A 15,615-nucleotide genomic window follows, 5' to 3' on the forward strand; every position below is an offset into this window, starting at 1 on the left:
CGAGCGGGGTTATATGGATTGCGGATTCCCCGCGGCGCTTGTATATCCCGAGTAATCCTCAGGAGTGTGCGGCGGGCACGCACGGCATTCTGGCAATTCTCACGACTTCCTCGTCGCCCTTACTCGGGTCGACCCGAACCACCCACCCGTTTCGCTTACACATAACCACCGCCCGTCCTCCCCTGGCCGCCAACCACGGTTTACGCGGTCGTTTCGCATATCCCGCGCCTCACCCTCCGATCCATCGCTAAGGTGGTTCCCTTGCCTGTATACGCTCCTCGCCGCTTTATCCGCAGACTTGCAGAGGCACCCGCAAACGTTCCCGAGACGAGATCGAGCGAGGAGAGGTCGGCATCCTCCAAGCACGTATATAGCGTCTTCGATACCTGCGATTCTACCGCCCGCGATGGCCATTCGGTACGTCGTTATATAAAAACATAAATTTTACAGTATAAACCCCCGCAAAAAATGCGATCGTGCCGCCGGTTAGTCGGACTCGCCTACAGAGCCACAATGGCAGATTCGTGATTCGGAATAAGTTAAACTGATTTCGTAGCCGTAAGGCAGCGCGTTACATGGCTATTTTAACACCGCGACAATGACTGTCGGCATCTGAAGGTGCACGACGGGTGGTAGCTGTTGCTCCCACCATCCCTTTGTCAGGGATTCTAAATCTTGCTTATTTAACGTGCAATCATTTCACGAACGAAGAATGCGTTTACCAAATTTGCACCTTAGCGTCGAAGAGCAAAGAAGATTAGGACACTTTGTCGCGTCGAAATATTTAAGCTTCTCTTAAATCCATAACAAAAGTTTCCCCGAACGACGAGAACAAACAGAAAATTTATTCTTTAGAGTTTAGAAAAATAAACGGAACGGATCGGAGTGTATCGAAATAAAAGAAAAATATAAAGTTCATCGCTAGGCATAATTAGATAACTGACAGAAATAAATAACAATTATTTATAACGAAATAGTTGCATGGGTGTCGGTTTAATAGGTTAACGGACTTTAGTGAGGTTGAAAGATTTCCATGAAAGAAAGAAGAGAACTCTGGAATCGTGACGACAAGAATAAAACTTGGATCGTACACGAACTACGTGAGCGGGCATGGCGATGATGTGGTTTATAGAAAAATACGAAAAGGGTCGCGATACATTTTGCTTTTGACAATAATACTTAGGTTTTCTAATCTTTCTCTGTTGTATGCACACATAACGTCTCATGCATATTTCCCACCCTACGGTTGTTAAGTAATTAAAGATGAATAGGTAAGCACTAAATTTTAAATATATCAAAATCAAAAATGGTTATCCACGAAGGAAATTACATAACTGAATAATTTAACGATCAAAATAAAATAAGACGAACCTTTACTTCGCTATAATTTTAAGTTTCGGTATTCCACATGTATATAAAATGCTAAAACGAATTTGAATTAAAAATAGGAAATTAAATTCTTTGCGTATATTAAGATAACTGGAGCTTGACCGTGAGAGAACGTCAACTTTGTTCCCATTAACGAAACTACCCGGACATTGTTTCGGACAGTGTAGCCCCCGTCGTTGTCCAGCGGCACAAAAGGGACAGCCGGCGCGGGAGAAGCTGCGGCTTGTGCAACATAAATAGAGATACCAAGCGAGAAGGGTGCATCGAAGGTGCGACTACGGTAGGTGATGGTGGTAGTGGTAGATCGTGGTAGCTACTCGTCGTGGGGCTTAACGATGGTGGGCGTGGTGGAAACGGGCCGCCTTTGTCCTCCACGGCGGCCTCCAAATTATGTCGAGCGGCACCGAAATCAGCTTGGTTCGGTAATTGGCAAGCTGTTTGTTTTGTCGCAGACCGTGCCGACAACAGATGGCTACGTTCAGTTCTGCCGATGGACCATATTACGACCTGCTATTATCGGTCGACTGAACAAAATAATTGATCACCCCAGCCCGAAGCCTTCGGACAGAACGCCTTCGGACGTGAACGCGAGGGATGATGAAATATCTAGCTATACGCATTGTTAAGTCATTGCTGGAAATCTACCGCGATGCCGATTTATCGACGTCCATTAATCGCGGAACGTCAGCAGTTTGTCATCTTAAAAGATAATATCTGCGATTTGGCCGCTTTTGGATAAATAATTTTATAATTTTTATGTTATTCCGTCTTGCCGTGACGGACGATTGTCATAATAGAAAGATGATGTTCGATAAAATGCAACAGGTGCGACAGATAAAAATTTATACGATTAATTCTTTTAAAAATGCAATCGATAACTAGATTGTTAAAAAAAATGTTAACAAGTCGTTTGAGTATAATTACATAACACAGTTACATATAATAGTTCAATTATCGATTTTTAAATACAAAAGAAACGCGAGATCTTGAATAAATCCGAGAACTATAAATTTATTTACTTTTCCGACAATGTAAATATTGAAAAAACAAAACGCACTCATGAGTAATCCGGAGTTCCGGAGTATGAAAAAGTTTACTGGTTTGTAAGTCAAGCACCTGTGGCATCCTACACGGGAAGGTGAGGTCACAAGATCGGGGTTGAGCGAAAAAAAGGGAACCTACATCTCGAGTGATCTTTTCTACCCTTCGTCAGTTGGCGACACCGTGCAACCCGAGGCATCTACAACCACCTAACAGGTGGCAGCACGCCCTAGAATGACTGCCAGGCATTCATCTTTCGAGTTAGATAAAAATTTCTGATACCCGCATTAAGATGCAAACTTGACAATTAACTACAATTAATGTCATACCTTATAATAGCCAGAAGCTGTTATTGGGAGAAATTATATCCTGAAACTGTTTCGTACACGATGAAAATTAATTCCCAATCAAGAAAGAAATTGATTGAAACTATTGCTTATATCAAAAAATGAAATTTTATAAATATATAGACCTTAAAATTAAATTCTAATAATGATATATCTCAATGAATGCAACGTTTTTTTCACACTGTAGCTGTACTATGTTAATGTTAATAATTCGCTCGAAATATTACCACTATCCAAGAGGATATCTGGATTGCAAACAAGTCTTTCTATCTACATTCTTGCTATCAACGTGTCTCGTAAAAAAGTTAAAAAGATCTCGAAGCAGCGAGTACCCTCGATTTATCTTGGTTGGCAGCGCACAAGGCAAGTGGCCGATACATGCGATAATAATTAAGCAAGCGACTTGTCTACCTTGCAAATTATTTCTCGAGAAGCATCGTGTTGCGGGATCAAGAGACAGATAATATGCCAGCGGCGCACGTCTGGCTTGTCAGTCGTAAAATACTCTTCCGAGAAGCGCTAATTAATCCATCGCGCACAATGAGTTCTGCACACGCAGAAATATCGACGAACTCAGGCACACGGAGGAATAATAATTCCCAACGAGCGAAACTTGGCTTCGATCCATCAAGCGCGAAGCGCGTAATTAAAGCTAAGGAATTCCTTCTCTGAGTACGATAAATACGCGCGGCGACGTATAAATTGTGAGACGAAAGGTAGCGTGAAACGCAGTACGAGACAGGGCAATATTTTCGCCGAACGAAGAACGCGACGCGAGATCGGCGGGATATCAGACAACGATGTGGCACAACAAAATCGATATCGGCCAGACCGCAAAAAGAGAAGCGAAAAATTGTAGCACGCCCGCTCGTATTCGTACGAGGTGGTATGCGGACTCGCCCCGGACCCGTGTAACTTATCTCAAGTGTTGCCGAGATTGGACATGTTTTGTTTCGACTGTCCCCCTAATTAGAAGCCGTTTAGACTTTTAGGTCGAGCGGGATGAAGCGTGGTCGAGCGAGATCAGGCGACTCGATAGGCGCGCCAACGAGGAGACGTAATGACGGCGGAGGATACGTCTCCTCTTAATTCCCCGATCCTTGACGATGTTACGCCGCGGCTACGTATGAAACGAATGTTCCGAGAACGGGACACCGTCGCCTGGAAGCCTGTAACGACACCACGTCGATCGTCCTCGTATGTCAGAGGAGGGAAGGTATGTGAGCGGAGTCGTTGACCATGCACCTTCGATCCGCATAGATAAGCTCGCATATTTAAGAATGCTTTTAACGGGACGGTGTGAGCCAATTGTCCCTAATAGGGGAACCTTGTCGTTACCGCTCTGATGCACCATCAATACACGGCGGCCAAGTAACTATGAGTCTCTACCGTACAATTAGCCGAGTGACAAATCTACGTCTACAGTCGTAACAACGATGAGATATCGTTCTGGACGCAATCCGTGACTTCATACGCAGTGAAGTTAATGAGTCTGTCGTTTAATTGAATACCGAGTTCACACGTGAGTGTAGAGAATAATGAAAGATTCAAAGAGTATTTAAAATATATTTAAAGATAATTATACGTATCTCTCTTTGACGTACATTATCATTTATCTTTTGATCCGGTAAATAAAATATGATAATGTAATAATGGAACTTATTGAAAATGATAGCGAGCCCGTATTGTAATGCGTAACTTCACAATCTGCGAGCTACGAACAGCGCAAAGAAAAAGAAATTCAAAGCACGTGATTACATTTTTAATAAAAGACATACTTTTCAAAGGTTTAATAATGCGACATCCTCATATACATTTAGAGTGCACACAGATGCAAGAATAACGGTAGATAGTCGTCGCTTAAATTACCTTCAGATAGAACGTATTTACATGCGTCCAGGACGAAGGATCCCGGAGTCGTTGTCAGAGGGCATAGAGGAGGCTCAAAGGGATCGAGGCGCGCCTGAGAATGGAGATTTAAGGGGCCGACGTGGGTGTGGGTGGCTGCGGGGTTCCTGATGGCGTCGTCGTCGTCTTCGTTGCCGTCGTCCGCAACGTTGTTGCATTCGCCGCCAACGTGACGCCCCTTGCGCTTATTCCAACAGGACACTCATGTATATAAGGCCCTTCTTCTACGTGGCGTTTACATTATTCGGTCTCGACTCAAATCTAATATTATGAATCACGCGTCCCCGTCTGGGGTCCCGTGTATAATGGGGTCGTAGGTCGGTCCGCCTCGCGCGGAACACTTCGTCCTTTTTGCACGATAGCGAAGCGAAACGGAACAAAGAGACCAACGAAAGGACAGTCTTGCCTTTCACTACTACCATCGAAAAATATCGCGAGTATGTCCTCGCACTACGTAGAGCGTAGACGCGAGAAGATACTAAAAATGGAATATCTTACCAACGAAAAGTATGTTCAGCGAAGAATTAATATTATTAAATTCGCGCGATGAACATCCTGCGCAGCGTTTCGTTTTATATAAAACGCAAATGCAATATTCTCATATTCACGTGAGAGAATATTGCCTTTGCCAAGCGCGAAGATTTTCAATTACTCGTTGCGTTAACAGCTGAGCGCTTCAAAAAAGGATCGAAAGTCGTCGAAGGCGTTGAAGGGTACCGACTGTTACGCGATTTATCGTTAGAACACGAGGGAACACGAGGGAGAAACGAGACGAGAGGGTGTAACGAGATCGAGCCGTAGAGGCGAGAGAGGAGAGGATTTTCTTAAATTGCACTTTGTAGCTCCTGAGAGACCTTACACAGGGATTTCGACGCCCACGGCGAGGGATAACGAGGCGAGCACCGGGGCCCCCTTCGTGGAGGTGAGAGACACACACCGGTGGGTCCACCGTCGCAACGTGCGGCCCACGGGGACATAATTGATATCCGGGAAGAGCAAAAGGGCGGCGAGCCGGTGGCGGTGGCGCGCGGGGAGCGAGGAAAAAATTGCCTCGCAGAGTAGGGGGTTGGTGGAGAAGACACGAGAAGGAAAAAAGGAAGAAAAGGAAAAGAAAGAGACGAAGGACCACCGCGATCGTACGGGAATCAACGACTTGCCGAAACTCTGGCAAAGGCCACCTAAGCGCCGACACAGAGCGTCCTTTACTTCTATCGTTCTAGCCTCGAGTCCGTTTTCTCGCTAACCATGCCTTTCTCTCCATCTCTCTCGCTAATTAACGGTTCCGCGCTGTGCAAACACGGAGTGACCACCACCGTTCGGACTAATTGCTAATCGCAGCTTCGGCACGAATCCTCCTCCCATCAACCATGTTTCTCTTTCGCTCCTCGGGAATTCTGCCTTCGTGTATGCACACCTAAAGTACGAGCTAAAGTTCAAATGGCTGTGCACTTAACGGGCGAAACCGGGCAGTGGGTGCACCGCGGGATAATTTGATCTTATCGGGTGTTGAACAAGCCGCCCGCTGGGAAATCGACCGTACGGATCGTTAAAAATCGAGAGATTGCGACAAACCGTGCCAACATGCTGTGAAAATGGTCCAAAGAAGGATTATCGAAAAATAAAACAGTCGAAAATCTCAGTGTAATAATTAATTAAAAATAATCAATAATAATGACAAAAATTAATAATTTCAAGCAAATATTATATATTTTATTGCTAATAGTTATTCATACTTTGATCTGTCCCTCACAGAGTGTAATGCTTTACTATACAATATAGAATATAATATTCTAACTTCTTTTCAAAACTGATTTTGGATACTTATGTATCAATTTTTAATATCTTGGAGATTCAAGTTTCAACTTTTTAACAGATAAAATTGCATGTTGGTACGGCTTGTCATAAATTTAACGTAATTATTGGCATAAAAGTATGCTACTCTTAAATATTTTAATTTCCATGTTTGTCTAATGATAAATGAAATTATCATGTGATCTCACAGAATAAGCATACGCAAGCTATACAATGCAATATGCGGTGCATGCGAGGAAATCCTAGTTGCCGCCATTTGGTAACGCCAACCATAAATTATAGCAGCGTACCGAGAATACTTGCGATTCCTCGCTTCTGAATAATTGCTACTGCCTTCAGCCACCTGCAGATATAATCCTATTATAGTATATTACATCCCACGGCAAAATGAAGCAAAGATTTCAGCGGCTGACAACACGCGAGCTTTTATAGTATATATTTAAATTCAAAATTTCAAAAAATTTACAAATTTATAATAAATTTGAAAATATTACGAAAAGATAATAGTGACTTAAGTCTTGAAAGTATAAGCCAGCGTTAAAGACATCAAAATGACGCGGATAACAATATGGCAATAAAGTTATTAAGTGTTGTAGAATTATTACTCTATTATTTTATTAAAATACCTAATAAATTTCACTTATTTCATTGCAATAATTATTTTATTATATTAGTGTACTGGCAAAGATAACTATACGTAAAGCAACTTAATAGTCATCGCAAAATTTTTCTCTTACATTTTCTTTATTTAGCGGAATAAATTTTGTTCATTGTTAATTCATTATACCTACATATATATGTATTTAAAAATATGTTTCACAATCAGGCAAAATAATTAGAGAACGGATACTAATATTTGTCATGAATATTTCCAGGTTAAATCGTAGCGAAAAAAATTCTAGTGGTTTCCTTTTTGGATCAAAGTATTTTTAAAGCGAGGATCAGTCGATAATCCTCAAATGAATTTTGTCAATATAAAGCAGGTACGCCACAGAAACCAGATAAATCGGATTAGCCTATGACGAAAAAGGCCTCTCTCGATTCCGTGGTATACATAAATAGTAATGATGGGCGTGAGAACGCATAAATAAAAGGGTTTACAATGTAAACATTTCTTTCTCGTGGGAAAAGTTTCAAAATCGCCTTATAAGATTAAGTTCAGAAAATCTTTATATCTATGTATATAACACATAAATTAATTAAATACTTCAAATCGCTACATTTATCTTATATGTCATGATAAACAAAAAGATTTGTAAAACTAAAAATGGATAAAGAACTTGTGATAGCCTGTCCAAATCGCATAAATCAAGCATCACTGAGTCACGAAAGAAGATTGCACTTCCCTCCCGAAATGATCGAGCACATCGAAAATCGCGATAACGATAATAGATCTACTGTCTACCTAGCTATTAATTTCTTTTCAAAGAATCATACTAACTTCTCGATTCACATTCGCGATAAATTGAGATGTTAATCTTCGTTATTGACCGCTTGCCAAAATTCCCTGTATGGCGTTTTCTATAAATTTACAAGAAAAATCTCAAACGGAACGTTTGCCCATCCTGCAGAAAGTTCTATAGAATACTGCTTTCTTACAAATTTTTACGGAAGAGTAGCCTCGAGCCAATTTCCGAAAAATGGCTTACGCCACATTTGTTCGTTAAGGCGGTCGAGATGGACCCGAGAGCCTCTTGTGCCCCTGCGTTTAGCAATCTTATCAAAATTACACGAGGATCAGATATAATTCACAAGAGGACAGTGACATTATTCTCGTTGCGTAGTTAATGACAAAAAATCTCACGGTTGATTTTGTCGAGTCTCGTCGAGACTCCTTACGCGTCGTTTAACTCACGCTTTGAATCGTTTCGATATGTGCACGAACAATTTTCCGCCTCTCAACGTCAGATCCGTTTATCTTCTCGGGATCACGAGCGAAAGGGAGCTCGTGTAGAAAACCACCAAAAACTTGTCAGCGAGTTTAAGCGCGAACAAAGCATCCGCCGGTGCGCCGTGCCTCTAAACGTTGAGATTATCATTGTACCGATATTTATCTGTCAGTTTCTAGCCGCGTTTCCTTGCCCGCGGTCATTGTTGTTTGGTAGGATCAGTGAAATCCGGAGCCGAAGCCCACATTTTTCAGGTTGACAAATAGACGGACAATGAGACATTCCGAGGCGGTTAGAATAACACTATTTAACTACCGTAAATCTTCGTCGACCGTTTTCACGGTCGCGATCCGGCTTTTGCAGAAACCGATGAAAATCGAGCGTGCTCCAAAGTAAATTCCGACGCGGCCTCTTAAGCAGATTACATTGTGTCGCAAATTTCCCATCTCGATTCACGAGCGAAACATATGCGACATAAGTAGCATGCACAAAGCAGAGAGGGAAGTTGTATAAAGAGACACATGTGTGTGTGTTAAATATATCTTATTATCTATATCTACACTGAATAACAATTTATTATTTGCAACTCGAATCTATACCTAATACTTCTTTGAATTAAGGGAACTAAATTCAAAGAAATATATTTTCTTGCAAATAATAAATTTTTTTTTAGTGCACACGTTTATAAATCCTATAAAAGTAAGAATAAATATACTACAATAATTCCATCGATTTCTTGATATTTCCGAAATTAGAGGTTATTAAAAAAATGCTCCAAATCAAAACTACTCTGTTTCGAAGCGGCATATTATATTCAAATATAATTTTGTTAGCTAAAATTACATCCTAGATTTAAAAGTTACCTTTATTTTTTAAAGAAAGCAGATAAATTGACGGAGTTGTATAATAAATAAAAAAGTCATCAATTAAGTCTTATTATTATTTTACATACAAAAATATTAATGTAAATTATCAAAAGATGAATACTTGATGAGATATTTTGTATTAAAATAATTTAAGATATAAAATATTAAATATCTCGCGAAATATATTCTCTATATTAATTTTATATGTGAAAAGATTAAAAGAATTTATTAATAAAATAATGTTATTCCATTTGTACAAGCACAATTTACTTTCAAATCTTGAAAGTGACTCCATCTAGAGTTTTATATGGAGTCTAGAAATTTATATGGAGTTTCTAGAAATTTTTATTGATCATAAGATGATATTACTCGAAATAAAGTAAAGATATTTTAAAACATTTTTTCTTCAACAATCAATAATTTCGAAAACGAATGGAAATGGATAGAGTTATTTTATTTCATTCTACATATTTTCATAGAATTAATATATTTATGTAAATTAAATACTGATTTATTAGATACGTTTATTTATAGTTTGGAAAATTCCTGCTGCTTTAGAATTTTATTTTATATCGCTTGTATGTACGTATTATTCTTTTTGAAGAAATTAATTATGAAAAAATTACATTAAAATCGTTATTGTCTATCGCATAATGCAAAATAGATCTCTGTTAAGTTGACGAAAGATAAATGAAATATCTGTTGCATGAGACTAAGCTGTTGCATCGCAACATTTAATATTAATATTAATGTAAATTGTTTTTTCTGTTTCCAAACCTAACTAAAAAAGAAACATGGCTAGGAAAACGTATAAAAAAATCTTTTTACATTTAAACGAACGATTTCATGTCGTTCTTCCCTATCGAGCGAGCGTTTCACTGTCGAGCAGACAGCGTGCTGCAGAACCATCTGCTTTTACGAAGTACATTTGCCGGAAAACTTGCCATCCGTGCACAAATCAGACATCCGACAATATCAAAATTTTTATTTAAAAAATGCGGTAATCAAATAGAAATTAAGACCAATATAATGATATTGTCTCAGCTTAATTTTCTCTCAATATTAGAACAAGGATAAATGTATTTTATACCGCTGACCTATATACCGAATTATTTAAAGAACCGCAACTCTAAGTACTTATGTATATTATTTATATATTTTTTTTAAAACTTGGATCTAGATCTAATCTTTGTAAAAATATAGATAGATAGTTTAATTGATAACACAACGAATTTTTCAAATTACATAAGCGCTAGTAAGTCTATATTGTTTTTACGTGTGTGTAACTTTGAAATTATGTCACACCGCACCTCTGAAATAAAGAGCCATGCGCATACAATAATAGAGTTACAAACTCACCACATTGACGAAGTCCTGGAAAGTTACTGCCTCAACACGCGACTCTTTCGCCCTGGTTAGAAGTATGTCACGTTTGTTCGTCGGTATCTCCGCCTTCCATTCGGGGCTTCTCAAGGCTGCCAGAAAGTCCTCCAGCGGTATCTCTCCAAAACCCTCCGGATCAAACTGGAGCAAGAGAACGAGATCTAGATCTAATTTCTGGTACACCAAAAAAACAGATAAATAAACTTGAAACAATGTAATTATACACACCTTGTCGAAGAGCATTCGCCATTTCTGTAATGAAATAGAAATTTATATTAGTCACCATCACATTCATCAAAATTAATATTAAAAAGATGCCTTGCGTACGAACAAAATTAATTATCTCTCAATCCCTTAATGCAAAATCTATTTATTTTGTGTCTCGAAAAAAAAACAGCAAAATAAAAAACGTTACAGACTCATGATAAATGATGCGAATACGTTAGAAAAATGACAATTAATTTTAATAATTAAACAGTCTATATTTCTGATGGTCGGTCTAGCGACGTCTAACGATTTCGAGATAATTACTCACGTCATTAAGCAACTCCCGCCTGTACTCGGACTCGTCGATATCGACCTCCGAGGCCAGGTCGGTGTGATCAGTAACGTATCCATCATACTGCACGCTGTTTGCCTCGCTGCGTGCGTACTCCTCCTCCTCCTCGACAGCGCCAGCGATGGTCGGTATAGAGGCACCGTTTGCCAGTAGCATCACCGCGCGCGGCACGAGGTCACCGGGTGAATCTCCTCATTCCTCCCTCTTCCGCGTGCTTCCTGAAATACGAGGGGGCTATGTGTTAAACTAGCTAAACCGTGCCACTTTTAAACCGATCGATTTTTGCCGAGTGTTGACGCCGCAAAAATATCACCCCCACACTTACTGCTGTGTCGTTTGAACGATTACTTTCAGGGCATAACGATTGGCTTTTAGTCGCGCACGCGATCTCACTTCCCGGCGCAATCCCGACGATCACATTTTGAGGAATCACAATCGCCTTACATTGCACCCCGGCATGGAATATTTTTACTTTGAACATGTGCCGACTAGTCTCATTAACTCATTAATTCTCATGCACAAATCGGACAATCGCGACATTTAAAAACGACGAGAAAATTTATAATTTTTCTTAAAAAATATACAGACGGAAGATACACTCTGCATGTTTAATGGTTCTTCCAGATTAAATTGGGAGGGTAACGTAATTGTTTACGAGCGCAATCGTCGACGCGCGAAGATATTCAGCTGGCCAATGAGTGCGACGGAAATAAGGGTGCAAAGGGATATTGATCGTCCTTGCACTCCTTAAGGCGCGATAGAGCAGTGCCCTTGAAACTAGCCTGCTGTTCTAAAGCGGCGCTACGTGACGGTGCGGCACAGCGTGTTCTCGTACAGCGGCGGCGGCGGCGGTGCGCGGTGCCGTTTCCATGGCAATGCGTCGATGGGTCTGGGAACGTGCCAAACCATCTATCCCGCGTGCACTGTGCACATGGGACGCATGCCGCTGCACACGTAATCGCACTCGTTCAAAATATCTTAAGTTAAACAACAATGTTCTCAAAAAACAGCCCCCGTTTTTATCAACTTAACGCCTTATTTTTAGAATTTCAGTATAATTGTGTTCTGACTTTTTTTCTAAGGGTTCTAGAGTTCCTAGTACATTCCAAAAAAATACTGTCAAATCTAATACAAAAATGAGAAGGCTGAAGGTATATAAAGCGCTAAATTCCCGTTCTCATTATACAAACATTGATAAATTTTCTATTTTAGTTAATAGGATCATGAATTCGAGTCATGATAACATTGGATAGAATAGTTGAAGGAACTACTCAAGAAGATGACTTCCACTAAATTGCTTAAATTAATTAATATTATTATAGCTCTTGAAACATCCACAGATGCTTTTTTCAATTATTTAGAGGTTTGTGGGCTACCACTGTATCTTAAAGCATTATTAATGTCGAGACACGGTGGTAGCCCTCAAATCTCTGAACAATTTTGTGAATTGATGTTATTATCAAATATATATTGCTTCGCGGTTAATTTAAATAGGATAAACTGATCAGATTACAAATCATGAGATTACAAATTGCATATATTACACACTGCTCTAATTTGCATATTAAAAGTAAGACGCAGAAAATTAGATTAGATTGAAACATAATATAATGAGCAAGTAATGGAAGTCATTTACTTGTATTATGGAACATTTTTCTTTATATATAATTTTATATTTGTTATATTTTATATTTTTCTTTATAATATCTCTTGTTCAAAACTAAAAAATTCCCAGATGTTCTGTACAACAATCTATCAATCTTTAAAACATCACGGAGTCATTCGATCGTTGCGAAACCATAACTATAGTGCATCCCAAGCAGTCTAAACATACCCATCGGTTTCCCTCCTTCTATCTTTCTCTTTCTCCCTCCCTCCCTCCCTCTCTTTCTATTTCACCCCATCATGCACTCTTCTTTCGTTTCGATGCTCGCGCGAGTCACCCTCCGTTTCGGGCGAGCGTCAACGCGCGGGTTACCCCACGGCGTCGTCTCGACCCCCGCAAAACCACCCGCATCCCCAACACACGCTCTCTTTTCCCCTTATCTGGCTCTCTTCGTGTATCGTGCCGCGCAACGATGTCGGACGTGTCGTATAAAACTCGAGGGCTGTTAGTCCGAGACGCAAGGTCATCAACCTTGATTCCACGAAACAGCAGCTTGGAAAAAAAAACTCCAAATCGACACTGCGTTCCGGGATAAAGAAGGTGATACGGAGTGAAATAATATATCAATATCGATTTCGAAATTTTATTCTTTACGGAATAAATGAGAATGCCTTTTTTAGCCGAAAAGAAAACTCGAAGGTATAATATAATAGAACACTTTCGACTTAAAACTTGATTTTTCTTCCACAGATTATTTAATTACATGGAGAATTATGTTATTAACAGGATAATCATCTGTAAATGATAAAATCTCTAAAATCAATGATTCAAAACAGTTTCTAATCTGCCCAAAATGTTTCGTCTAGAATTCTGGATTATTATTCTACTCGGGGTGCAGGGAACTCTCTCGACTCGCTCCCCTGCCGATGCAAACGTATCTCTTTACGACCCTGCACCCTACATCGTGGTGTTGCATTTCCGACGTTGATCCGCTTGTAAGATTTGTACGACGCGTCAAGCCAGCCTCGGATATAAGACGCGACACGGCAAGTAGTCATGCCATGTTACTAAGCGAACTGATCCGCGTACGGTTCAATATGTGGTGGAACCCGTACAAGTGCACGTCTGTATTCCGTACGTGGCAAAATACATTCGGGACTTATATACTCTAATACGAAAATATAAGCACAGACAAGAAAAATTATTTTCTCTGTTAATTCGTTTCGCGAAGTTCGTTTTAAAAATATTAAACATATTTTCTTGCTTAATTATATATATAATTGCTTCTACAGTTATTTAATTTATTTAATTATTTGTCCAGTTATTATCGCGAGAAATGTTCCGCAAAACAATATAAATCATTCGAGCTTTTATTCACATTAAAGAACACAGCGTCGAAATTGAGTATTTTTAAGTAAACTTGCCAGCTTTGATCTTGTAAAGTTTTCAAGAGGTTTAATTTGAGTAGCTTGCATTAACTGTTTCATTTATAATCCATTTTGACTTTGCTTGTGATAAGCAACAATAAATCGAGTATAGACCCAAAAGATATGTATGTGGAATTCAAGTTTTATCGCACATGCAGTGAGAGGGATAAATTTTCAGTCGAGGGATTCTCACTTGTCATCTCATATAAAGTGCCAATATTATATACATAATTGAAGTGATTCGATTACAGTGATTATTGATTAAATAAAAAGACGCTGCTTTAAAAATAATGCATTTAAAATTCTTATTTAATTTTACAAAATAGGTTGAACTCTAATATCTTACCAATTAATCCAGCTGTAATTACTCTTCAAACTTTTTTCAAAAACTTTTTTCAAATAAAACTTTCTATTTTTTTTCTGGTATAATCTTCATCAAAATTGATGAAATTTCGATTATTCATGTTTCGATACGGGAAAGTGCGCCTCACACATACGCATTTGTGTTCTCATTGGGAGCTTCCCAGCAAGCGACATAAATCGACACAAGTGTCGTTTTGTCTTTGTTACTTTATTGCCAAAAAAGAAAGACAGCGACGTTTGTGTCGACTTGTGTCGCTTGTTGGGAAGCTCCCTTTGTGGACGATAAACCCACGTACAACGTATAACATACAAACGCACTTTCGCATGTCAGAGAAGCCAAAATTCCGAACGCCGTTCGCGGAATATTCGAAATGCTCATACGCGGAAATGCGATCGCCAAAGTTGATTACACATTCCAGCCTCTTACCTTTCACAGGATCGGCAGGGAACGTTGTCCGCCGCTGACGAGACGACGCAGAAGCGAACAGGTGCGACGGGGTGCATCCTTGAGCGCAACGTCATAACCTCACGCCTCGCTGGCGGAGCATTTTGAAGTTGCGCGCGAGCACGACCGCGAGCGGGGACGACGGGCGAAGTTCACCGCTATTATATATACGTTCACGGACGCGACACATTCGAATGCGGAATCGCGCGAAATCTGACGACGCCGACGGTGCGATACGCGTGCCAAAAACCGCGAAAAACGGACGTCAGACGTCGGCTCGAATCTCGAATACGGCCGGCCGGTTCGTCGATTGGGGGTCACGTGACAACGTTCAAGACGCTCCCGCCGGTGATCACGTGACATTAAGAATTGAAATGGATGTAGGCCAAAAATTAGGCTCACTTCTCTCGGTACCCCAGCTTTTACACGAAAATATTTCTGTCTACCGACGTCTCGAAGTTACTTCGAGTGCACGTCCGACTGTACCAGCGTTTTATTTTCGATGCATATATACAGACATTGAAATATAGGCATTCAGGACGGAAAGTATTTTGGCTACCGCTAAAATTGGCGAGCGACT

General features: G+C 40.0%; 1 protein-coding gene across 2 annotated transcripts in view; it reads right to left on the minus strand.

Moving 5' to 3' along the window:
• The window catches only part of Stet (stem cell tumor), a 365,074-nt gene that overhangs the window by 349,060 nt on the left and 399 nt on the right, over window positions 1-15,615 (minus strand). The window contains exons 1-4 of one of the 2 annotated variants that reach the window (XM_071795511.1): window positions 15,018-15,569; window positions 11,171-11,412; window positions 10,864-10,887; window positions 10,612-10,776 (exon numbers count right to left, since the gene is read on the minus strand). In XM_071795511.1, coding sequence (XP_071651612.1) covers window positions 10,612-10,776; window positions 10,864-10,887; window positions 11,171-11,350 — 369 coding nt within the window. In that variant the 5' untranslated portion in view covers window positions 11,351-11,412; window positions 15,018-15,569. Of the gene's footprint in view, window positions 1-10,611; window positions 10,777-10,863; window positions 10,888-11,170; window positions 11,413-15,017; window positions 15,570-15,615 lie in introns of those variants that run through there. The other variant, XM_071795513.1, reaches the window with a different exon arrangement.

This window comes from Temnothorax longispinosus, chromosome 12 (genome assembly GCF_030848805.1).
Source record: "Temnothorax longispinosus isolate EJ_2023e chromosome 12, Tlon_JGU_v1, whole genome shotgun sequence".
Classification (NCBI taxonomy): Eukaryota; Metazoa; Arthropoda; class Insecta; order Hymenoptera; family Formicidae; genus Temnothorax; species Temnothorax longispinosus.